The 24,865-nt window shown below is 44.2% G+C and overlaps 1 protein-coding gene across 1 annotated transcript in view; it reads left to right on the top strand.

Moving 5' to 3' along the window:
• The window catches only part of rsrc1 (arginine/serine-rich coiled-coil 1), a 233,330-nt gene that overhangs the window by 187,424 nt on the left and 21,041 nt on the right, over positions 1–24,865 (top strand). The window contains exon 7 of the mRNA XM_024444418.2: positions 16,730–16,798. Coding sequence (XP_024300186.2) covers positions 16,730–16,798 — 69 coding nt within the window. The remainder of the gene's footprint in view (positions 1–16,729; positions 16,799–24,865) is intronic.

Below are 24,865 nucleotides of genomic sequence, written 5' to 3' on the forward strand. Positions count from 1 at the left end.
CGAGGCAAGCGATTTATAAATGTATAGCGATCTATATTTTCAAAAGCATTTGAGTCTCGCGTTCATATTTCACAACTTCAGCGGACTTTTGGAGTGGCCTATACGCGATCGAGCAAAATAATATCCCTACTCCTGATTTAGGCTTAATTTTTTGCATGCTAAATGTTTCTGATCTGTGATAGATGAGCAAACACATAGATGGGCTACTGTATATCACCACTAATTTGCCCAGCTAGAAAATTAACCAAATATACAGACGGCGATTCAAGTGAAACAAAATCATATTCATTGATTTTGTTTCACATGCTTTTTGGTCTGGAATAGGCCTCATCTATTAAGCGACTGCAAGTGAAGAGCAAAATAATCAACTTACCTAACATGCTGGCAAAAATGTTCTAGTCAGTGCTAATACATGAGCCAACTAGACAAGATGATCATGAGCAGCACTCACCTCAACTAAGCTAACATTTCTGCAACCTAGCCTTACCAATATCCAAACGGAGATTCGGTGAAAAGGAAATCGGACATTGATTGATTTATCAGGACCCCACGCTTGACTCAAAGCAGCGCGAAAAGGTGCTGAAATATTTGACCACACCCGGGTAGGCTATTGCTTCAATCAAATGTATTATAACAATTTGATGCCTTCAACTGCATTAGCCTACTTTATTCCAATATTTAATTTAATTCAGTGATATCCACACAGTAATTTTTTATTGGTATATCCGGTTGTGGTTAAGAAAACAGTGCATGTGGTGGGCTAAGAGAAGTGATGGGTGAAGTTGACATGCCTCACAAAGTCTAGAACCACCAGGATGATAGTAGTAAGGGGCGCTGCCTAGCAACCATCAAGAGGTTAAGAGCGTAGTGCGTGCCAATGCTGATCTCCGGTGTTAAACATGTATTGTAAATGTTTATCAGCACAGCATTATGACAGCATTTTCTAAGCTGCAGAGGGGGTTCTTGCTATTATTTTGTAGGTTTCCTATACCATTATCTTCTGCAGAATGCATTTATTAAACCCCTCTTGTACAGTATATTCAAATCTAGAGTCGTAGGCAGAACTTTACCGCAGTCATGACTAGGTATGTTGGCGGAAGTAAAAAAAAATATAGACTTTGTCACCAGAAATACCTTTCATATATAAAGAAAAGTCTGCAAAAAGTTGGTCGGAAAAACATCTTGGTTTGAAAGGTGTATAAGACTATCTCTACTATCTCTGAGGTTTAAGGCACCTATCTGAGAGACTTACGTTAGTCTGTGATTATCCTAATAAATAACAACCTTCTACTCACACTTGCCACAACCCGGGTCCCCTGGTGTGTGTACTGTATATTCATACAGGTCTGGTGAGTGTGTTAGCGTCAGCGCCTGTCCAGGGGTGTTAATCCGGACTCCCCCGGCAGAGCCCCCCCGAGATCCCGCTAAGCCACTTCATTTACTTTGATCCAGTTTGGGGTGGCAGTTAAATTTCCCATAATGCTGTTGCTCAATGATTTCCTTTCATGTAATTAGTCCAGTTTAAGCCAGTTTTGCGCCACAGTTGGGGCTTTTTTGGGCGTGGGGCTGGAATTTATTATTCAGGAGCTTAAAAGGGGGATCGATAAGGGCTAGCAGTTATGCAGAGGGTTGTGTGTGTGTGTGTGTGTGTGTGTGTGTGTGTGTGTGTGTGTGTGTGTGTGTGTGTGTGTGTGTGTGTGAGAGAGGTGTGTGTGGATGAGTAGGTGTGTGTGTATTTTGGATGTAGAGAGTGGGGTGCAGGTGGTGGACCTGAGCCTCAGGACCTAAACGAAAGAACCGATGGTTCACCCAAAAACTTCTGCTTGACACTGCCACCCACTTCACTGAATATATCAAATCTAACATCGGTGCAGTTTCCCGTCGATGATTAACAAAAGCAACTACAATAATTTCAGCATAAACAATTCTGTCCATAATGAATTATTCATTAGATTAAAATATAGACGTGTAATTGCCTTATGAGTTGGTTGTTTTATAAATTAAGTTGATTAAACGGAAGCCCTTTAGCAGGCGGGCCGGATTGAATTTTTCTGGAATGATTAATATGCACAGTCGGTCATATCTAACATTCTCATTATCACTAAAGTGCTATTACCTCACAATTACAGCAAGTCAACACTCCATTTCATAATGCAATTACAGACAATTCAACAAGTCAGCTGAAAATGAAACCCAAGGTTCCTTGATAATTGTGGCTATTAAACACAGTGTAGGGAAATGAGTGTGCACACTGAGTGCTACTGGTTAAGTGTTAGAGGGTGCTTTATAGGCCTAGTGGCAGCTGCTGTGGCTGCTGTATAGATGACGTGCGTTACCAGGTGAAATGGGGACTGAGGTACAGCATTAGGAGGGTACGCCTAAATGTTAGCTCAGTAGAGGTTTACTGGAAGTTTCAAGTTTATTAGAAATGTATGAAGGCATTAGTAGTAAGAGAATGTTGCTGTGCATACGTAGGTTTTGTAAAAAAAAATGTTTTAAATAAGAAAACAGTAGCCTACTTGGAAATGAACTGTTGCAAGCATCATGCTCTGATCAACTGAGCCCTTAAAAGCACAATGTACATGGAAAGTATGTGTGTTATTTTCCTTGGGTGTTAAAAACATGTCTGACGTTGTTGGCTATGTTAAACAGGAGAAGTCACCAAGAATGATGCTAGTTAATATCTTCTTCCTCTCGCTCTGTCTACATCCCAAATGGCACCCTATTCCCCACATAGTGCCCTACTATTGACCAGAGCGCTATGGGAATTGCCTCTGTAACCACGCCCTTTTCCCAGAATCCTCCTGAAACGTTGTGACCTGAGTTCCACGCTACAATTTTCACACGGTCCACACTCACATTCAGCCAGGCACACACACGCCCGCACGCACACAGACGCACACCCTCCCCACACACGCGCCTAAAAAGTTTCCATATCTCACTCCAGAGCTAATGTAAGTGGGGAAGAGACTCCAAACCACTCAATTAGAAGCAAAGGGCTTAGATCAAGGGGAGGAGGGAGAGTGTCTGAGTGTGCCTGTAGTTTACAGAGTCATTGTCTCAGCGTGAATTACAGGCCAGCTGTCCACCCTGCCCTGGCCCACTCCCAAAAAGGTATCCAGACCTATCATTAACATTACCTGGGCCAGGTAACTTTGTCCCTCTGAATGTTTTGAAATCGAGATTTTAAAATGTTGGAGTTCGGGAATGCTTTTCAGAAATGTATAGTAGTAGCCTTTTAACCTTGTTCAGGATAATTCACTGGTTTGCTGCATCATGACAGTAGTTCTCCGCTGGCATCTGTCTTGATTGACCTGTTTTTTAAGTTACTAGCTGATCAAGTCGGGGCAATAAAACGAGGCAGAGAGTAGAGTAGTTTCAAATGGAAAGCCAAACTAAGCCTATATCCAAACAAAACCCTGCGAATTAGACGGGCTGAGGCGGCCATGGCTCGTGCTAGCTACGCCAGCCAAGGCCAAGGAACGCAACCCAAGGAACTGCTCCACCAAATAAAATGAAGGGGGTGTTCTTTTAATTGCGTTGAACAAAACAACAGGGGCTAAGTAATGGGTTTTTAAATCGAAGCACATTTGGAGGGAATTGTGTAACGCCCTGTGTGGGTGTGGAGCAGGGAAGCACAGAGACGGCTGGAGTGGGCGGCATTGTGCGGCGAGAACAAAAGGCAAAAAGTTGGCACACGGAGGAGCCTGCCAGAGCTCTGGAATGAAGCACTGCGGCTAATTACCGACACACATTGTGCATTTGGAGGTAAGGCCACAAAAAGTGGATGAAGATTAATTTCATACCTCATCCGCCTCGCTTGGGAGAGACAGAGGAACAAATTCACTAAATTGAAAAAGCGACTGAGCGGATATGGCAGATCAGAAGGAGTCAAGGCTCTGAGTGTTACTACAATACCTTTGTGGCAAGGCCTCCTTCTATCCCTTCCTTTGTCCCCTCCTTTTCTTTCAATCACCTTGACTTTTCTCTTTTTCTCTCTCTCTTCCTCACGCTCCAGCTCTCTCCACCGGCCTTTCCTAGAGGCAAGTGGGAGTCGGGGAGAGATGGAGAAGCTGGGCCTGGCTCCCAGTGCCCAGCGGTGGGGTCTGAGCAGTGGGCCGGTGGGGTGTCTGGTAGTGGAATGACTCCTGTGGTTGGAAGCTCTCTGTTGGGAGAGGCAGTGTTCAGAGGAGGGTCAAGCTAATCGAGCTGTAGTCTTAGACATAGTCTTTAAATGAACCCATAAGAGACGAGAGAGAACTGTCCTCAAACACTGTGATGCTGAGTGGGATGGCATCAGCTCTTATAGAGCACCGGCCAAGAAAGGGAGAGCAGGAGTTGTTAGTGTTTTTATTTCTAGTTTTCAGAAAGAGTTCTAACATCTCTTTTCATGTTTGCTATGCGTCAGTCCAGAGCATCCAAACGTCTGGTCTGCATATTTTTTTTATTTTTATATATATAGCTTTTTTCTAATTTGACGAGGGTTGGAAAATCATCTGTCATCCACAAAAACCGTTGCAGGCCGGGGTGTGTGTGTGTGTTTTAATTTTGTTTTCCTGTGGAGGAGGCTTGGTGAGCGTACGGCCGCGATTTGGAGATGAAAGACGTAGAATCATCCCGATTCCTGCCCTGCCACTGAACCACTCACATTCCCTGACAAAGCTGTCAAGCCTCATTTTGCCTCTAACTGCCAGAGTAAACTTGGTCTGCCATTTGCAATAAACAAGAGTCGAGGCAAAAAGCACCCATTTCAGTCCATGTCAAACCCCACTGAATTAACCTTTTGAGTGTGTTTGTAAACAAACCTTTTTTTTGTATCGCTGCATTTATTCATTATTTACTCCCATTTGTTGCTCAGAAGGAGGAGAGAGATAGAAGTCAACCTAGATGGAGCCGTTTAAAGGCCCATCCGTAGTTTGCAGCAGCCGCCCGCAAATTAGATTAGTTCGAAAGTTGTGTACATTTGATCCGATTGTTCTCATGTTTGGCGAACGTGTCAAATCAGCGGGCGCTTTTTAACGAGCTGTAAAACGAGGCTGGTTGTTGCTGTAATGATGGCGAAGGCTCAGACTGGCATTCTCATGTTGTGCCCGTTACACGGTATGGAAACACCCGATACTGCACTGCTGAGGAGCAGCAAGGTGAGACGGGTGCACATCGCATACCGAAATGCAGCCAGCTAAATTGCAAGAGGCGGCACGCACAAATAAATACTTAAAACCTTTTGCGCGATGTGAAATGAATGGCTGTTACATGCTCAAAAACCGGACTGATGTACTCATCATAGTTGGCCAGCTATGACGTTATGTCATTACCTCTGTAAGGTGTTTTGAAACCAAAGGGAGCTCTCCAAGGAGTTTAATTGTTGAGTCTCTCTGAGGGTGATCGTGAGGATAAACAATACAGTGTCTAGTTTGATTTCTGTCCAGCAGTTCCTCCACTGGTGTGAGAGGAGGAAGAAGGCTCTCCTCCCTGTCCGTCCGTCCGTCTGTCTATATGTCTGGCTGTTCTTTCATTGTGTGGAGACCCCCAGGGGGAGCTGTACCTGAGAACAGCATAAGTCTGCCTGCTGCACGGACACTCCTTGCATCAGCCTGGGTCGTGTTCATTAGGGCACGCGACTGAAAGTTTTGCAACGGAACGCGAAGAGTAGCATCTCTTATTGGACAGGTGCACGTTGTAACCCCCTGTTTCAGTCTGGATTCCTTCTGTTTGGTCCCTAATGAACACAACCCTGGGCTGGGTTGGCTACAGAGAACCAACATGGTTACAGAACATGCTTACTGCCCTAATTATGACATTGTAGATTTTTTTTTTCCAGTCGGTACAGTTTTTTTTTTTGTAACCATATTAGAAGATCTCCAATATAAGATGTGTTCCTTTTTCTCCCTCTGTATCGTATTGTACCTCACTCCTCCTTCCACCTATATCATCCTCCCATCCCATTCCCAAAAAGAATGAAAGTGCTCGGCTTGGCCGTAATATTTTTGCCCGGCATGTTAATTTTAAAGTCAAAGGGGCAGCTCCCTTTTCATCATGGCGGAGGCAGTGGGAATATTCAGCACGCTGCAGATGTTCATGAATAATGTCTACGTCCAAACCCCTGGCGCAGGGGAAAGGAGGGAGGAGGAGAGAGGAAAGGGGGGCCGAGGAGGGTGAGTGGGGAGCCGGGGCCAGATGAATTACACGTAGGGGGGATCTGACAGGCGACTCCGAAGCTTTGTGATCATTCCAAAGTTCTAATAATCTCTCTCACCTTCTCCATCTCCCCTGTAATGAAAGAGAATAGGTGATTGCACCTCGGGCTATGTTCCCCGGTTAATGACTCCTCCAAAGGCAGAAATCGGCCAAGGGGAAAAATGAACTTTGAATGAGCGGCGAATTGGCTCTGACAGTGGGAAAGACCGTGACACAGATTCTGTAGCAAAACAGACGTGGGCCTAATTGATTATCAATATTTTAAGCAAAGTGGTGAAAATAAGCATTAAGAGATGAGACGGGAGAGAGAAGGGGGTTTGCTTGGGTGCCTTAGAGGGGGGGGCTCATTTCTACCACTCTCTCTCTCTCTCTCTCCCTCCCTGGCCGGTCCTCTCTCTGCCCTGCTCTCTCATTATTTCTCTCTTATTGTTTCACTCTTTTTATCTCTCTGTATAAAATAAGAACTATACCTAGATAGCTGTATTTTTCTTTCTCATACCTGATCGGGCAAAACCCATCTCTCTCGCTATCGTTAGAAAGCTCTTCTAATGATGTGTTCTGTCTCTCTGCTCCCTTCTCTATTTTAGCCTGTAGTGTTCAGTGGAGCGTCTTGTCCTTGCTGTTTGTAGTCCAGGGGCCACGTCCACATCCTCATCTCTCTCCCCTTCTCCAGAGGGGGCTTTGGACAGACACACACACACACACACACAGGCCCAGAGGACCACCAAGTCTCCACCTCCTTTGTCCTCCATGTTTGTTATCTGATATCAACAGTCTTGCTGAGCCCTATTGAGACTACACCGGGCCTGGGTCTCCCTCTTTTCTCTTTCTAAGTGGCCGCCCTCCTGATTCGCCTTGTGTCGGCCGGCCGATTAGCGCCCAGAGTTTGCGTTTCATGTGCGGGGGTCCGGCTCAAGCTGCAAGCCTCCCTCTTCTCGCCCACTCAGTCACAATGAGATCCTGCGCTGTCTGTCAGCGCGGAAACCCAGCCTATTATTCTCCATTCATCACATCAGCACTCTCACCACACAGCGAGTCAGGAACACACACCCTGCTACACACTCATATGCTTCCCACTACACCCACACACCATGCGCACACACCCTTCCCCACCCATGTGCACAATGACAATATGCATACACACACGCTGATACTCAGACACACATTCTTAGCGGAAATACACAAGAACACTTAGGCACCCCATCCTTAAAAATAAACACAGCATGTTAGACATGCATTGTGTGCCACCCCACCCCTCCCTCCATCCCTCCTAAATCCCAGCAGTGGACCAGTTCAAAGAGGCAGTCTCCTGCCACAGCAGGAGGAGAGAGAGCAGCACAGCGGAAGGAGAGGCGAGAGGGAGAGCAGCATAGGGGGAGAGAGAGATACACCAAGGGAGCAAGAAAAGGGCAGAGGAGAGTGACGAAGAGACCTGGTCAGGGTGATGGTGGAGGGATGGAGGGGGAGAGGTGTCATCCAGTGTCCCAGCCCTCGTGAATATTTCACTCTGATATCTGCATTATGTATTTTCTTCATGAAGCCCTTTCAGGACCTTGTCTATATTTTCTAGTGTTTGTCAAGGCACTTCTATGTGCTCTGTTTGGCATAGTGGTAGTGAACTCTGGTTGGCTGTTCAATAGTAAGTGTTTATGTTTTCAACCTCAGGGCTATGTACGGTCCACAAGGTCATCTCACCCTGACCCCAACCTGACTGCGAGAGGCCTGTGATCCTCCATGCCTTTCCCAGAAGCCCTTTTTCTGACTGAAGGTGTTGGCCCCCGTACCCTAAATGGCAGTGGTGAAACTGTGGAATTATGGGAAAGCTTCGCTCTTTGGTTTGGGAGAGGAAGGTTGTGGGCCTGCTGTGCTGAACCACACATGCGCACACACACACACAATCTTCACTCTCCTGCTCCTGCACCCACATGAAGTGAGCCCCCTAGCCTTGCTGTGGAAGGTTCTGGCCCCAGGATAGGAGACTAGGACCCTCGCCTCTGTAACCGATGCATTGGGGGGGGCTCACCTCATCTCTGGGCACAGAGAGTCCAACAGCCCATAAACAAACAGCAGCATAGTCCACTGGAACTCTTAACTGGTCCTGAATAAAAGCAGGCAAAGCAGAGCCTAAGATGTCTCATGTGGAAAATGAAAACTAGCCTTTACCGTCTCTCTACCAAGCTGTTGACCTTAAACCTCATGATTCATTCTGATTATTAAGTAGAAAATCATCTGTGGTCTCACATAGACACAGTTTGTTTCCTCTCTGAAAATGCGTAAAAAGTTTTATTTTCTTTTTTTTTCTCATTTGGAAATGTGTTGTCTGATTCAGTGATCTGTGAAAACTGGCTTCTCTGCACCCCTCATATTATCACCCCCCCAACTCCCCTCCTACTCGCAACTTGATTGGCATCTGTTGAAAATCTTGGGTGAAAGAGAGAGCGAACGTCTCCTCCTCATCACCGCAAATGGTTTTGAATTAATTGGATTTCTCATCAGCCTGAAGAACTCTGCTTTTATTTCAAGCCTCCTCAGTGAGACGAGTGTAATTTCTCTGATTGTGCCTCTTCCCCTCCCGTAGTCCGACAGTCAGCCTGCGTCCCAAATGGCACCATATTCCCTATATTGTACAAAACGTTTGATCAGGGGCCCATAGGCACCCTATTCTCTATGTATGGCACTACTGTTAGCAACACCCACCCATAGCACGCGCTCCTGCAGGTATATCTCACTGGTCATCCCCAAAGACAACACTTCCTTTGGCCGCCTTTCCTTCCAGTTCTCTGCTGCCAATGGCTGGAGCGAATTGCAAAAATTAAGCTGGAGAATTACATCTCCCTCACTAACTTTAAGAATCAGCTGTCAGAGCAGCTCACTGTACATGGCCAATCTGTAAATAGCGCACCCAACTACCTCATCCCCATATTATTACTTAACCTTTTGCGCTTTTGCTCCCCAGTATCTCTACTTGCACATCATCATCTACACATCTATCACTCCAGTGTTAATGCTAAATTGTAATTATTTTGCCTCTATGGCCTGTTTATTGCTTTTACCTCTCTACTCTTCTACATTTGCACACACTGTATATAGATTTTTAACAACAACAAAAAATATTGTGTAATTGACTGTACGTTTGTTTATATGTAACTCTGTTTATGTGTAACTTTTGTTTTTGTCGCACTGCTTTGCTTTATCTTGGCCAGGTGGCAGTTGTAGATGAGAACCTGTTCTCAACTGGCCTACCTGTTTAAATAAAGGTGAAATAAACTGTTGTGCACTAGGGTGATCCATCATCAGGATGGGATAGAACCAGTGTGTAGCCTCGTAATTGAATCTTTTTCTAAGAATATAGCAGGAAACACAGGGAATAAAGCAGCCTCTGAGACGATTGTCAATGAATAATTGATTGAATTGGTAAGATATCTCGTTCTAATTGTTTTGTTTGTTAATATTTTATGGGCCGTCATTACATTCTCTTGATAGTAGATCAGAGGCCACGGCTGGATGGCAGGCCGTGTAGTTGGTTTGGTGTCTCTGCCCTCCCTTATCAGGGGTGTATTCACTTGGAACCGAACAAAATCGAAAAGGACGAAACAGGGAGTGACCTCCCTGAATTTGTCCAATTAAAACTTGTGTTTTTTAGTGCAAAACGTTTGCTGTTGTGAAACATGTTGCTACAGTGTGCACTAATGAATACATCCCAGGTTTTTTGCTCAAACTTTCTATTTACTATAGAAAACATGAAGTCACTGTTTCAGTGTATTTTTGTCCTTAATTGTCTGTGTATTATTGTAAATACATTTTTATCATGCTTCTCTACCCACCTATTGTTCAACTGTTCAATTAAATTAAAGCACCAGCCTGATTTCCCTGTTCAAAATTATGCCTTACAAGGTGTACATGAACTGGTTTTAATAGGACTACATGCACTTAAGCCCATCTGCACGTACACACCCACACACAGGCCTCTGGTAATTCTCATCTGTTACTATGGCACACAGTATCCTGTGCCACCTAGTGGCAGATAGTGGCAGTGCCCTGGTGAGAAACACTTCACCTCTTGCCCTCATTATTCCGAACTGTGACGCCACATGCATTCTAGTGCTAAAGGAAGCCTAGAGAGGCCGCAAGGGTTCAATTTCATTTAACGGTTGATAATTTTATCCTTTCATCCTATTCACTTAAATCTGTCTCTCCTCTCGTCTCCTGGCCTGTGGACGGCTGGATGGATGGATGGATGGATGGATGGATGGATGTGTGCGTGTGTGTGTGTGTGTGTACGTATGTGTGTCTGCATTGTGCAGGTTGCCTGGCTGTGGCACACTGTAAAGTGCATTCCTGATTCAATGGGACATTTCTCCAATCGCGCGGTGCTGCTGCTAATATTATGTTTGTCGTTGGGCGTAAGGTTGATTTATCATGCTTCCTCTCCTCCTGACATTCAGATTCACTTTGATTGGCGGGTGGATAACAGGAACCCCCCTTCTACTCTCCATACACACACACATACGCACCCACGAACACAAAAACACATTCTGTAAACGCACATACACACATTCACATACAGTACAAACACACTCACCCACATACAGCACATACACACACACACACACTAGTGATGCGCAGATTGACTTATAAACCGCAGTTCCCGCGGTTATATCTGCGGGGCGGGCGAGTTTAGGGTCATAAAAATATTGTGTTGAATTAAGTAGAAACAATGCATAAAAAAAATCCATAAATGTATAATTCTTGTGCAATTCATATCTATAGGCTACATTGAGGTTTTTCTTTCATAATGTTTTATCTGGTGTTAGTGCCTAAGCTTTAGGGCCAACTGTACGCACGCCAAATACACGCCAAATGCTTTTGAGCAGAAAAAGTTAACTTCGATCCACTGAGGGAAAAAGGACAATGTTTGAGTTTCATTCAATAAGAGAAAAGCTGCAAAATAGAGAGTTGAAAATAAAGAGAAGGGAGGTCCTGAACAGTAGCTTAATGCTTGGGAAAGATGTTGTGTGATGATTGTGAGGTGCTATATAAATTCGACAGTCACAAGAAGGGGACTTCATATATGGCACGTCAAGGGAACTGTCCCTAAACGTCTTTGCTGTGAGAGAGAAGCCGAGATGAAACAAGAAACTTTAGATGAAACAGATGTCAGCTAGATTAAAAAGCTTTCATTCTATCGCTGTATGACATATTTTCACATGAGCAAGGGTTTATTTAGTCTTCTAGGGCAGGGGGTGTCACTCATTCCATGGAGGGCTTGGTGTCTGCTGATTTTTCTTTTTTTCTTTCAATTAAGACCTGGGTTATTAGCAATTGCGGGCGAACAAACAGCTGACCCACGCATCACTAACACACACACACACACCCCTACCCACACATCTATAACATGTTGAGGAGTGGGTAATACTCAGAAGCTGACTTTTTTTAGCATCTCTATTTCAGTCAGAACAGTGCTTCTCTATGTTTTTCTATCTCACTGTTTTCCATTTTGGTTTGATACTATTTGCTTACTGTTAGTCTTTGTTGTTCCACAAAACTTATTGAGCTGTGTCAGTAGACCAGAGGTTCTGTTTGCATTATCTGGGGGTTCTTCGAGTGGAGTCTGTAGTGTGTAAATGAGCTCTTCCTCCAGGCTACTCCCTCGCACAATCCACTCTATCTATTCCCCTCCGTCCACTCCATTGTTTGCGTTGATTTCCTCCGGTCCCTTCTCTCGTTAACGTCTCTGTGCATCCCAAATGGCACCCTATTCCCTATTTAGTGCACTACTTTTGACCGGGGCCCGTAGGAGATCCCACAGGGCTCTGGTCAAAAGTAGTGCACTACATTGTGCATGGGGTGCCATTTCGGACACAGATCATGTCTCGACGTGGCTTAGCTCTAGGTGTTTGGGTGATGTGAATGGGATGTTAGAGGGGGTAATAGAGAGCCCTGTTGAGGGAAAGTGATGGATGGTGTTCCCATCTGATTAGTTAGTCAGTGTAGATCAGTCTAAAAACCCTTCCCTCTCCCCCTCCTTACACCACGACCTCCACCGCCATCACTACTAGCAGTAGTAGTATGATGCATCCTAAAAGGCACCCTATTCCCTATGTAGTGCACTACTTTGGGGCCCTGATCAAAATGAGTGCACTACGAAGGGAATAGGGTGCCATTATGATACAGACTTACTAGTAGTAAAACCCCTGCTTCTGGGTTGAAAGGGGAGCGAGCGCCTGATGGACCAGTGACCTTACGAACGAGAGGGAAATGCAGAGGAGACTAGCGGGGTGTGAGGGGGGCAAGGGTTGTTCTCCCATGGACTGGACTTCTCTAAGGGGGTGGGGGCTGGATGGGGGTAGAGGTGTGTGTGAGGCAGGCAGGGAAGCGTAGCCTCCCGTCCCCCTGTCTGTCTGCCCTCGGTGGGCGCAGTGCTCTAAAGCGGAGCCCCTTTTCTTCACACGGGGGTGTTTGATTTTGATATTCTGGCTTGAGTAATTAATCACAGAGGAGCAGGATGAGTGTTGTTTGGTTTGATTGAGAGGCCTGAGGCTGAAGGGGAGAGAGAAAGAAAGTGAGAGCACTGGTGCTCAGGGATGGATGGATGTGATGGAGGAGAATAGGTAGAGTTGGGTGTTTTTGGAGTAGGAGTGTGGTGGTGGGGGGGGCATGCCTCTGAGTCATGCTCTAAGGAAGATTTTCTCTGCCAGTTTTTGTTTTATTTTTTTGTTTTTTTTCATCTTTATTTAACCAGGTAGGCCACAAGTTCTCATTTACAACTGCAACCTGGCCAAGATAAAGCAAAGCAGTGAGACAAAAACAACAACACAGAGTTGCACATGGGATAAACAAATGTACAGTCAATAACACAATAGAAAAATCTATGTACAGTGTGTGCAAATATAGTAAGATTAGGGAGGTAAAGGCAATAAATAGGCCATGGAGGCAAAATAATTACAATTTAGCATTAACACTGGAATGATAGATGTGCAGATGATGGTGTGCAAGTAGAGATTCTGGGGTGCAAAAGAGCAAAAAAATATGTAACAATATGGGGATGATGTGGTTGGGTGTGCTATTTACAGATGGGCTGTGTACAGGTACAGTGATCAGTCAGCTGCTCTGACAGCTGATGCTTAAAGTTAGTGAGGGAGATATGTCTCCAGAAGCTGGAGTGATTTTTGCAATTCGTTCCAGTGATTGGCAGCAGAGAACTGTAAAGAAAGGTGGCCAAAGCAGGTGTTGGCTTTGGGGATGACCAGTGAAATATACCTGCTGGAGCGCATGCAAACGGGTGGATGTTGCTATGGTGACCAGTGAGCTGAGATAAGGCGGAGCTTTACCGAGCAAAGACTTATAGATGACCTGGAGCCAGTGGGTCTGGTGACGAATGTAGCGATGGCCAGCCGATGAGAGCATACAGGTCACAGTGGTGGGTGGTATATGGGGCTTTGGTGACAAAACAGATGGCACTGTGATAGACTACATCCAATTTGCTGAGTAGAGTGTTGGAGGCTATTTTGTAAATGACATTGTCGAGGATCAGTAGGACAGTCAGTTTTACGAGGGTATGATTGGCAGCATGAGTGAAGGATGCTTTGTTGGGAAAAAGGAAGCCGATTCTAGATTTAATCTTGGATTGGAGATGCTTAATGTGAGTCTGGAAGGAGAGTTTACAGTCTAACCAGACACCTAGGTATTTGTAGTTGTCCACATATTCTAAGTCAGAACCGTCCAGAGTGGTGATGCTGGTCAGACGGGCGGGTGCGGGCACCAATCGGTTTAGTTTTACTAGCATTTTAAAGCAGTTGGAGGCTAAGGAAGGAATGTTGTATGGCATTGAAGGAGGTTTGTTAACATAGTGTCCATAGAGTGAGTAACTGTCTTAATAACAGTAACCTCCAACCTCACACACACAAAACCTATTTTGCTGTGTGTCTGTCTCGAATACGTGCATACAACAAACATGCTTCTCTATCACACACATTGTGCCTTTCTTTTTTTGCCTGTGTCAAATAACACAGGTGTTTGAAGGTATTCAAGGTACGTGTCTTCCTCGCATAAACCAGAATAAGAACAGACTAATTTGAATCCCCCTCTCATATACCTAGAATCCATTTCCTCTACTTACTACACCGTTAAAAACATGTCATAGCCAACGCTGTTTATTGTTCGCCATAATGAAATGCTTAAGAGAAATTGATGCGCCGAGACACAACATTTGAGTGGGCTGCCGCATCTCTCTCAGGCAATTCATCAGCGATGACTCGGTTCCTTCACTCGGGCGATTTCCCCCAATAATGAAGATGTTAGCCGAGATTAAAAAAGATAGTGCCGAGAATGGCAGGGCTATCAATACGGCCTGTAAATTAATTACGTTTCTGTTGCAGTATATCATTTATTTCAAAGCATTAACGTCTCTGAGGGGCCATTGGGCTTTATTGCTATCTTACTAGTTGATGAGTGAGCGGTGTAAAATTGAGTCTGCAATAACATTACACTTAATGAGTTTAAACTTTTCCAAAACAGAGAGGGGAGAGGAGAACACTGTACTCGGGAACTAATTTGAAATGAATGTGGGTGTACTGTGTTTGTTTGTGAGTGCATACAGTATGTGGAAGTAGAGCGAACAGGTCTTTGTGTGACTGCATATGGATGGACTAGGGGTGTGTTTGCGCCCACGTGCTAGTGTGTTTACACACACCGATACACGCCATAAGTTGTGCCCTCTCCCTGTGACTCCTCGGCTGCCGTTTTTGTATAGTAATTGCCATAGACAAAACGGCTGTCACACTAGTGCCACGGCTGCTTAACTCAACAGCCACAGTCTGATGTGACTGACGTTCTGCCTCTTTAGCACAATGACTTAGCTCCAAATGGCTTCTAACTTCCCTAATCCCGCCAAGTTACCACCTCCCTTCCATCACCACTAGCCACGGAGTGAGACAGACGGGGGTAAGTGAGACAGATAAGAGAGGTGAAAAAAGACAAAGTGAGACAGTGAAGAGTGATTTGTCATTTATTTTCTGTTTCCCCCCTCCAGCCCTTTACTTGGTTCTCTTATCCTTCTGCTTTGCACACTTTCTCCCTGTTTCTGTTTCTCACCCTCTCTTCTCTCTCTCTCTTCTCTCTCTCTTTTCTCTCTCTTTTCTCTCTCTCTCTCTTTTCTCTCTCTCTTTTCTCTCTCTCTCTCTCCGTCTCTCCAGTATACTGCTCGGGGCGATAGCACAAAATCAAACTGTTTATCAATCTCTCATCTCCGCTCTGCCTCCAGGGGATCCTGCCCCCACAAACAATGAAAGTCGGGCCTCACAACGGAGCCAAATCCTATTTAATTACATCAATAAGGAGAGCTACTGGAAAACATTAGTACAACCTTAATACAAGCTTACCACGCTACTGTTATATAGCCAGCACACTGGTAATGTACACTCATAAACAACAGCATACACACGGCCAGATATACGCAATATGAATAGATTATGGGGAATATCTGTCAGCGTATAGAGAACAATATTGGCAGTATATCTCTTCGTCTATTAGAGACTCCAGTTCATCGTTGCCTTCCTGACAATTCTGTGATGGGGACTTTGATTAAATTAGGTCATAATAAAACAAAGTGTTGGGGATGGCAGAAGTCTTTCACTTCATTTACACTTCATTCTGTCTTGGCTGGAAGGAGGGGATGAGAATTGTGGGCTCTGTTGAAATCCAATTGTGATTATATGTGTAATTGCAGCTCGGAGAGCCCCGGGGCCTACAGAGCTATGTAGCGACGCCGGATCTATGTTTCATTCAAATCATCATCGAGGAACGGAGAGACCAAGAGAGAATAATACAAAAAAATGCCATGCAGGCCCCGCCTGCTGCATCCAATCCCGTCCTCCTCCTCTTCTCTGGCTGGATTAGCCGCAGCTCGTTAGCGTGCTAAAATGTAATAATGCAAACATCAGGTGGAATTGGGCCGGCTCCATTATCAGCCTACAAGATGGATGATGTGCATGGGGCGCCACACAAGGGGGCCGGAGGGGCGAGGGGGCTGCAATTTAGATTCAATAAACTAGCAAACCAAGAGGCCCCCCCAGATCTGATTTATCTCTTACTCTACAGCCAGTCGCTTTTTCTGAGCTGATTTTCTATTACTACGCTGGGAGAACAATTCATTGGGATAATGCGCAGGCCAAAAGCAGAGCCTGGGTGGCCCCTGAGACCGTAAGAAACCAGATCGGGGAGATGGGTTAATAGGTTTAAGAGGAACGATAAGCAATTAAATCTAAGGCCCGAGTTCAGTTATTAAATTCAAGAGTGAGATATTAAACCTAAAGAGTTAGGTGGGTTATTCAACATAAGACAAAACTAGCTAGGTCTCTATATTAAAAGTGAGAGAGGTTATCGTGTTTATCGGGTTAGGGAACAACAGAGAAAACACTACAACACTTGATACAAATACACTGCTCAGCGACGTGTGCTGGTTATGTTGTTGCTACAAGAGATAAAGAAATGTGCTATTTGCTCTGCTCATGAGGGTTTCTTTCTCTTCCAGCTAAAACCGATGAGGTGCTGAAAGCCAAGGAGAGGAAGGACGAGGAGGCCAAGAAGATGAAGTTGGAAGGTGAGTCTGGTCAATGTTTAGTAGTGGAGGTGGTACTGTAGAGGTGGGCTGTGTAGCATGATGTATTAGAGTACACATAATCAATGTTCCCTAAAACAAAAATGTGGCACTGAGCAAATTTCAGAACACTGACCCTGTACCCACTGTAAGTTACAGTTTTAGTGGCCAAGTAGGTTTTTGTGGCTATTTGATCATAATGTAGGCCTACCAGAGTGGCCTACCATTAAAAACAATGGAGAAAATGCATCCCTTAAAATTTTAACATGGAAATAGCGGTTCTATCATGCAGCCTACAGTAGCAGCCAATGTGTGGCGTTCAATATAGGCCTACATTTCATGAGACTTAAAAAAAAATATATATATATTTTTTTTAAACATACAGGGGCTTGACACTAACCTGTTTATACACTTGTACTTCAGACAAGGAGGTGACTGAAAATGTTGTTGTGTTTGATGCAAGAAACCACTTTACAAAAGAAAATGCATTATTATTCCCATACTATTATTACAGAGAATCAGACAAATTATGCTACCCTCTGCCTATTGGCTACTTAGCATATCCAAGCCTGTTTCAAAATAAAACACTACCCCTTTAAGACAAAAAAACAGCTCTTTACCTGACTTGCTTTTCAAAGATGTCTAGAACTGTACACGTTTTGTGCTCTTGTAGGAAGCAATCACTCTCCTATTGCTGACTACAAATTATCTTTAACTGGGCTAATAACTCACTAACTAGCAAAGGATATGAACAAAATGTGCACACGTGGCTACATGCAGCTCTCGCTTTGATCTCAAAACAAGTTCATCTACTCCCGACCACAGCTGTAAACACAGTCCAGTTCAAAGTAAATGGCACAGATCCAAATATGACAATGGTCTATTTGCATACAGGCCTACTGCATCTCTACTTGGTTATGCTGCACAAGTCTGTGTAGAGTACGGGCTGAGCTCTGCGCAATAGAATCCTACTCCGATGCATTCAGTCTATAACAAAATCTCTTGCATAGTTTTTGTTCCGGTGTGTTGAAAGTGGCTAATATTGCGTTGATTTTATCACTATTGCCACAGTAAAGGGATACATTGATAGTGTTAACTAACTAGGAGAAAACTAGAAAGTTGAAGTTCAATCTAGTAATTCTCTCCGTGGGCTGATATTTCTTCTGCGCGCTGCGGGACAGTTCCTGGGGAACTGTGTGGCACTGCCCGCGCGGATGGGCAGGCAGATGGGCAAGCAGACAGACGTGCTGGCGTACAAGCAGAAAGACAGACAGGCTGAACAGTGAGCAATTGGCCAACTTCTTCAGTCTTCACTTACAGTGCCTTCAGAAACTATTCACACCCCTTGACTTTTTCCACATTTTGTTGTTACAAAGTGGGATTAAAATGGATTTCATTGTCATTTTTGTCAACGAGCTACACAAAATAGTCTGTCAAATTGGAAGAAAAATCTGAACATTTGTAAAAAATAAATAATAATAATAATGAACAGTTTTACACTAATATATCTTGATTAGGAAAGAATTCAACCCCAGTACGTTACAATCACCTTTGGCAGCAATTACAGCCGTGAGTCTTTCCAGGTAAATCTCTAAGAGCTTTCCACACCTGGATTGTGAAACATTTGCCCATTATTCTTTTCAAAATTCTTCAAGTCCTGTCAAATTGGTTGTTGATACTTGCTAGACAACCATTTTCAGGTCTTGCCTTATATTTTCAAGCAGATTTAAGTCAAAACTGTAACTTGGCCACTCAGGAACATTCACTGTCTTCTTGGTAAGTAACTCCAGTGTAGATTTGGCCTTGTGTTATAGGTTTTTGACCTGCTGAAAGGTGAATTCATCTTCCAGTGTCTGGTGGAAAGCAAACTGAACCAGGTTTTCCTCTAGGAAAACACCATGCTGCCACATTGTGCTGTCTTATGTCTCTCTTTATGTAGTGTTGTGGTGTCTGTCTTGTTGTGATGTGTGTGTGTGTTGTCCTACTGTATGTTTTTATTTTTAATCAGTCAGGTATAAAGCTTATGTCTATTTCGAGACAGGCTTGAATATGCAAATAAGCCAATAGGCAGAGGGGTCGCCTACATCGTCTAAGTCTCTGTATGGTAATAATGATACATTTTATTTTGTAAAGTGGTTTCTTGCATCATACAACACATTGCAATTTACACTCACCTATTTGGCCCATGGTGTTACAGACCAAGTATAAAATCATTCATTCATGTCAAGCCCTTCATAATGTAAAAACATTTTTAAAAGTTGAATACAATGTAGGCCTGCATTGAACACCTCATATAAGCTACTGGAGGATATATCATAGAAATCAAAAGCTATTTACATTTGAAAATGTTATGGGATTTGCTCCATTGGTTTTGTTGGTAGGCTTACATTATGCTCAAATAGCCACACAAGCCTTTTGTGTACTGTCTAAAACTGTAAGGGTACAACCTCAGTGATCACTATAAATGCGCTGGGAGTTGCACAAAATTCTTGCAAGGTACAGGTTTCCGCTCACTAGACCAAACATTTGCTCAGTGCACCCAGAGAATTTGAGGGAACATTGCCCATAACATGATGCAACCACCACTATGCTTGAAAATATGGAGAGTGGGAATGAGTAATATGTTTGTGGCAAATCCAATACAACACTTTGTATTCAGGACCAAAAGGGAATTGCTTTGCCAAATTTTTTCCAGCAATACTTTAGTGCCTTGTTGCAAATAAGATGCATTTAAAAATATATATTTGTAGTCTGTACAGGCTTCCTTCTTTTTCACTCTGTCAATTAGGTTAGTATTGTGGAGTAACTACAATGTTGTTGATCCATCCTCAGTTTTCTCCTATCACAGACATTAAACTGTGTAACTGTTTTAAAATCACAATTGGCCTCATGGTGAAGCCCTGAGCGGTTACATTGAACGGTTTCCTGAACGTATTTAGGCTTTCCATAACACTGACTCAAGACATTTCAGCTTTTCATTTGTAATTCATTTGTAAAATTTTCAAAAAACTATATTCAACTTTGACTTTATGGAGTATTGTGTGTAGGCCAGTAACATAACATCTCAATTGAATCCCTTTTAGATTCAGGCTGTAACACCACAAAATGTTGAAAAGTCAAGGGGTGTGAATACTTTCTGAATGCACTATAACTAACTATATGAAGGCTACAAATTAGATTTGCCATACATTTGTGATAGGAACCTGTTACTTAAAACAACCTAAACTCACATTGGACATGGTTAAACACTCCAGCTCCCCCTTTTCACAAGATATAGCACGAGCTGTTGTGACAGCTGAAATATACATACAATAACATACATTAGTAGATATGGATAGTAGAAAAGTGCTAGGTTGCACAGGCAGTACATTTGTCGTTTCAGCCTGTACCTCCCTCCTCGATTCCTCCCGTTCTTACACACAGTGTGTGTACTGCTGCAAGGGGGTCCGCTGCCAAATCTCATTATATATACTGTGTATATACAGTAAATCAAATCAAATTTTATTTGTCACATACACATGGTTAGCAGATGTTAATGCGAGTGTAGCGAAATGCTTGTGCTTCTAGTTCCGACAATGCAGTAATAACGAACAAGTAATCTAACTAACAATTCCAAAAAAACTACTGTCTTATAACACAGTGTAAGGGGATAAAGAATATGTACATAAGGATATATGAATGAGTGATGGTACAGAGCAGCATAGGCAAGATACAGTAGATGATATCGAGTACAGTATATACATATGAGATAAGTATGTAAACCAAGTGGCATAGTTAAAGTGGCTAGTGATACATGTATTACATAAGGATGCAGTCGATGATATAGAGTACAGTATCAACGTATGCATATGAGATGAATAATGTAGGGTAAGTAACATTATATAAGGTAGCATTGTTTAAAGTGGCTAGTGATATATTTACATCATTTCCCATCAATTCCCATGATTAAAGTGGCTGGAGTAGAGTCAGTGTCATTGACAGTGTGTTGGCAGTAGCCACTCAATGTTGGCTGTTTAACAGCTGTTTAACTGTTTAACTGTTTAACAGTCTGATGGCCTTGAGATAGAAGCTGTTTTTCAGTCTCTCGGTCCCAGCTTTGATGCACCTGTACTGACCTCGCCTTCTGGATGACAGCGGGGTGAACAGGCAGTGGCTCGGGTGGTTGATGTCCTTGATGATCTTTATGGCCTTCCTGTAGCATCGGGTGGTGTAGGTGTCCTGGAGGGCAGGTAGTTTGCCCCCGGTGATGCGTTGTGCAGACCTCACTACCCTCTGGTGAGCCTTACGGTTGAGGGCGGTGCAGTTGCCATACCAGGCGGTGATACAGCCCGCCAGGATGCTCTCGATTGTGCATCTGTAGAAGTTTGTGACTGCTTTTGGTGACAAGCCGAATTTCTTCAGCCTCCTGAGGTTGAAGAGGCGCTGCTGCGCCTTCCTCACGATGCTGTCTGTGTGAGTGGACCAATTCAGTTTGTCTGTGATGTGTATGCCGAGGAACTTAAAACTTGCTACCCTCTCCACTACTGTTCCATCGATGTGGATGGGGGTGTTCCCTCTGCTGTTTCCTGAAGTCCACAATCATCTCCTTAGTTTTGTTGACGTTGAGTGTGAGGTTATTTTCCTGACACCACACTCCGAGGGCCCTCACCTCCTCCCTGTAGGCCGTCTCGTCGTTGTTGGTAATCAAGCCTACCACTGTTGTGTCGTCCGCAAACTTGATGATTGAGTTGGAGGCGTGCATGGCCACGCAGTCGTGGGTGAACAGGGAGTACAGGAGAGGGCTCAGAACGCACCCTTGTGGGGCCCCAGTGTTGAGGATCAGCGGGGAGGAGATGTTGTTGCCTACCCTCACCACCTGGGGGCGGCCCGTCAGGAAGTCCAGTACCCAGTTGCACAGGGCGGGGTCGAGACCCAGGGTCTCGAGCTTGATGACGAGCTTGGAGGGTACTATGGTGTTGAATGCCGAGCTGTAGTCGATGAACAGCATTCTCACATAGGTATTCCTCTTGTCCAGATGGGTTAGGGCAGTGTGCAGTGTGGTTGAGATTGCATCGTCTGTGGACCTATTTGGGCGGTAAGCAAATTGGAGTGGGTCAAGGGTGTCAGGTAGGGTGGAGGTGATGTGGTCCTTGACTAGTCTCTCAAAGCACTTCATGATGACGGATGTGAGTGCTACGGGCGGTAGTCGTTTAGCTCAGTTACCTTAGCTTTCTTGGGAACAGGAACAATGGTGGCCCTCTTGAAGCATGTGGGAACAGCAGACTGGTATAGGGATTGATTGAATATGTCCGTAAACACACCGGCCAGCTGGTCTGCGCATGCTCTGAGGGCGCGGCTGGGGATGCCGTCTGGGCCTGCAGCCTTGCGAGGGTTAACACGTTTAAATGTCTTACTCACTTCGGCTGCAGTGAAGGAGAGACCGCATGTTTCCGTTGCAGGCCGTGTCAGTGGCACTGTATTGTCCTCAAAGCGGGCAAAAAAGTTATTTAGTCTGCCTGGGAGCAAGACATCCTGGTCCGTGACTGGGCTGGGTTTCTTCCTGTAGTCCGTGATTGACTGTAGACCCTGTCACATGCCACATGCCAGTACCAGTCAAACGTTTGGACACGCCTACTCATTCCAGGGTTTCTCTTTATTTTTACTATTTTCTACATTTTAGAATAATAGTGGACATCAAAACTATGAAATAACACATATGGAATCATGTAGTAACCAAAAAAGTGTAAAACAAATAAACATTTATTTTATATTTTATATTCTTCAAAGTAGCCACCCTTTGTCTAGATGACAGCTTTGCACAGTCTTGGCATTCTCTCAACCAGCTTCATGAGATAGTCACCTGAAATGCATTTCAATTAACAGGTGTGCCTTGTTAAAAGCTAATTTGTGGAATTCCTGACCTTAATGTGTTTGAGCCAATCAGTTGTGTTGTGACAAAGTATGGGTGGTATACAGAAGACAGCCCTATTTGGTAAAATACCAAGTCCATATTATGGCAAGAACAGCTTAAATAAGCAAGGAGAAATGACAGTCCATCAATACTTTTAAGACATGAAGGTCAGTCAATTTGGAACATTTCTTCAATCTTTGAAAGTTTCTTCAAGTGCAGTTGCAAAAACCATCAAGCACTATGAAGAAACTGGCTATCATGAGAACTGCCACAGGAAAGGAAGACCCAGAGTTACCTCTGCTGCAGAAGTTCATTACAGTTAACTGCACCTCAGATTGCAGCACAAATAAATGCTTCACAGAGTTCGAGTAACAGACACATCTCAACATCAACTGTTCAGAAGAGACTGCGTGAATCAGGCCTTCATGGTCAATGGTCATTCATGGTTCCCTGATGAATTTTCTATCACAGAAGGGGTCCCCGGCCCCAAAAAGTTTGAGAACCCCTGACATAGGGAATAAGGTGCCATTTGGGAAGCAGACAGCATTTCAACAGACATTTTCAAGTAAAGTCAGGAGAAATTTTCTATGGAGCATCAAAAAGTGCTAGCGGTAAAACAAAAAAAAAGGCTTCACATGGGATAATGAAATTAAGTCAGTCCTGTCCTGGTGTTGGCCTGAAATGAATGACAAAATGTCAGGGTGCAGGTGGTGATGGCTTTGTGTGTGTGCGTGTTTGTGCTTCCATCCGTGTATGTGTGCGGAAGTAGCTAGAATTTAATTAATTCGATTTCGTACATAACTACCTATACAATGTCTTTCAGAAACAAGGCATTTCATGGCTTTACACCACACACACATACTGGAAACTTCCAGATTGCTGAAGACGTTCAGTGGTATTATTGTCGAGTTGTGGTACATGACATGTTACTAGTGTCTTTACTTGGCTATGTGTTGCACCACATCCATCTTGGAGAGTAATTCAAGGGGTTTGGTAACAGAGTGGGAAACTGTGCATGACCTTTAAAGTTTGGTGACCTTTTAGCCAAATGAAAGCCCGGCCATCAGAAATTAATTAGCCCTGCAAACCTACTCTGGTCTTTCCTCCGTTGGCAGCGAGGACATAAATTAAATCGCTCTCTCTGTTTCGCTCATTTTTTGGTCTGTCATTTTCTCATTCTATTTTTCATTTCTCTTGCTGCGCCGTCCCTCTCCTCCCTCTCCTTCCCCATCTCTCCCTCTCTCAGTGGAGACATTGGCAAAGTGTTGAGTAAGTGTGTGGCTCCAGGCTACGGTGCTGAGCTCCCAGTCAAGTAGGTTTCTTAAGCAGAGTTCACGCTGTAATCTCGCCTTTTTTCAAATCAATTGACTCCTTCCCCCACCCCCCAGCTCAAACCCACTTCATTCCTCTCTCAAACTGTTCCTGTTTTATTAAGTAACGCGCTGTGCCCACATAGCGCTGCGAGGCTTTGTTTAAAAAAAAAATCCTGGTCCTCTTTGGGAGAGCGGACCGAAATAGTCGGGTGCAAAAACAACTCATCAAAACGCCTCCGCCAACCCAACAGCTGCTTTGGCTCTGACCACGAAGACCGAGAGCTGGCGTCACATGGTAGGCCTCGCCCACTGGCGTCCGGCACCCAGCCCAGCTTCTCAATGGCCAACTGAATGGAAGAGGTGGGCCCAGCGCTTATTAAATGCTGTGTCACCGGGGACTTCCATGCACTCCCGCAGGAGCTCCTACAGATCAGCCCCGACAAGAACGTTACTGCTTGAACCGCTAAGAAGAACAAAATGAAACCAAACGAGATGACCAGAACAGCCACCTACACTACACAAATAGATTTACAAGTCCGACAGTAGTGGTACTAATCAAAACCGTTCTTGATTCATGTGGATGCTGTGATATGCACACTATTATTATACCGCACTGACTGCCCCTGAGTACACACTGACTGGCCCTGAGCAAAGTGGGTTTTATCAAGAGGGCATCTAGATCAATACTTAACAAAGCATTCTCAACTTGAAAGGGCTGTTATTTTTGTGTCTCTTGTCTGTTTAAGGGCAAATAGTAGAGTTGGAAAATGTAACTTTGGAAGAGACAACCACTAGCTATGTACACTACATGGCCAAAAGTATGTGGACATCTGCTCGTTGAACATCTCATTCCAAATTCATGGGCAT

The sequence above is a fragment of the Oncorhynchus tshawytscha genome, linkage group LG14 (genome assembly GCF_018296145.1).
Source record: "Oncorhynchus tshawytscha isolate Ot180627B linkage group LG14, Otsh_v2.0, whole genome shotgun sequence".
Classification (NCBI taxonomy): domain Eukaryota; kingdom Metazoa; phylum Chordata; class Actinopteri; order Salmoniformes; family Salmonidae; genus Oncorhynchus; species Oncorhynchus tshawytscha.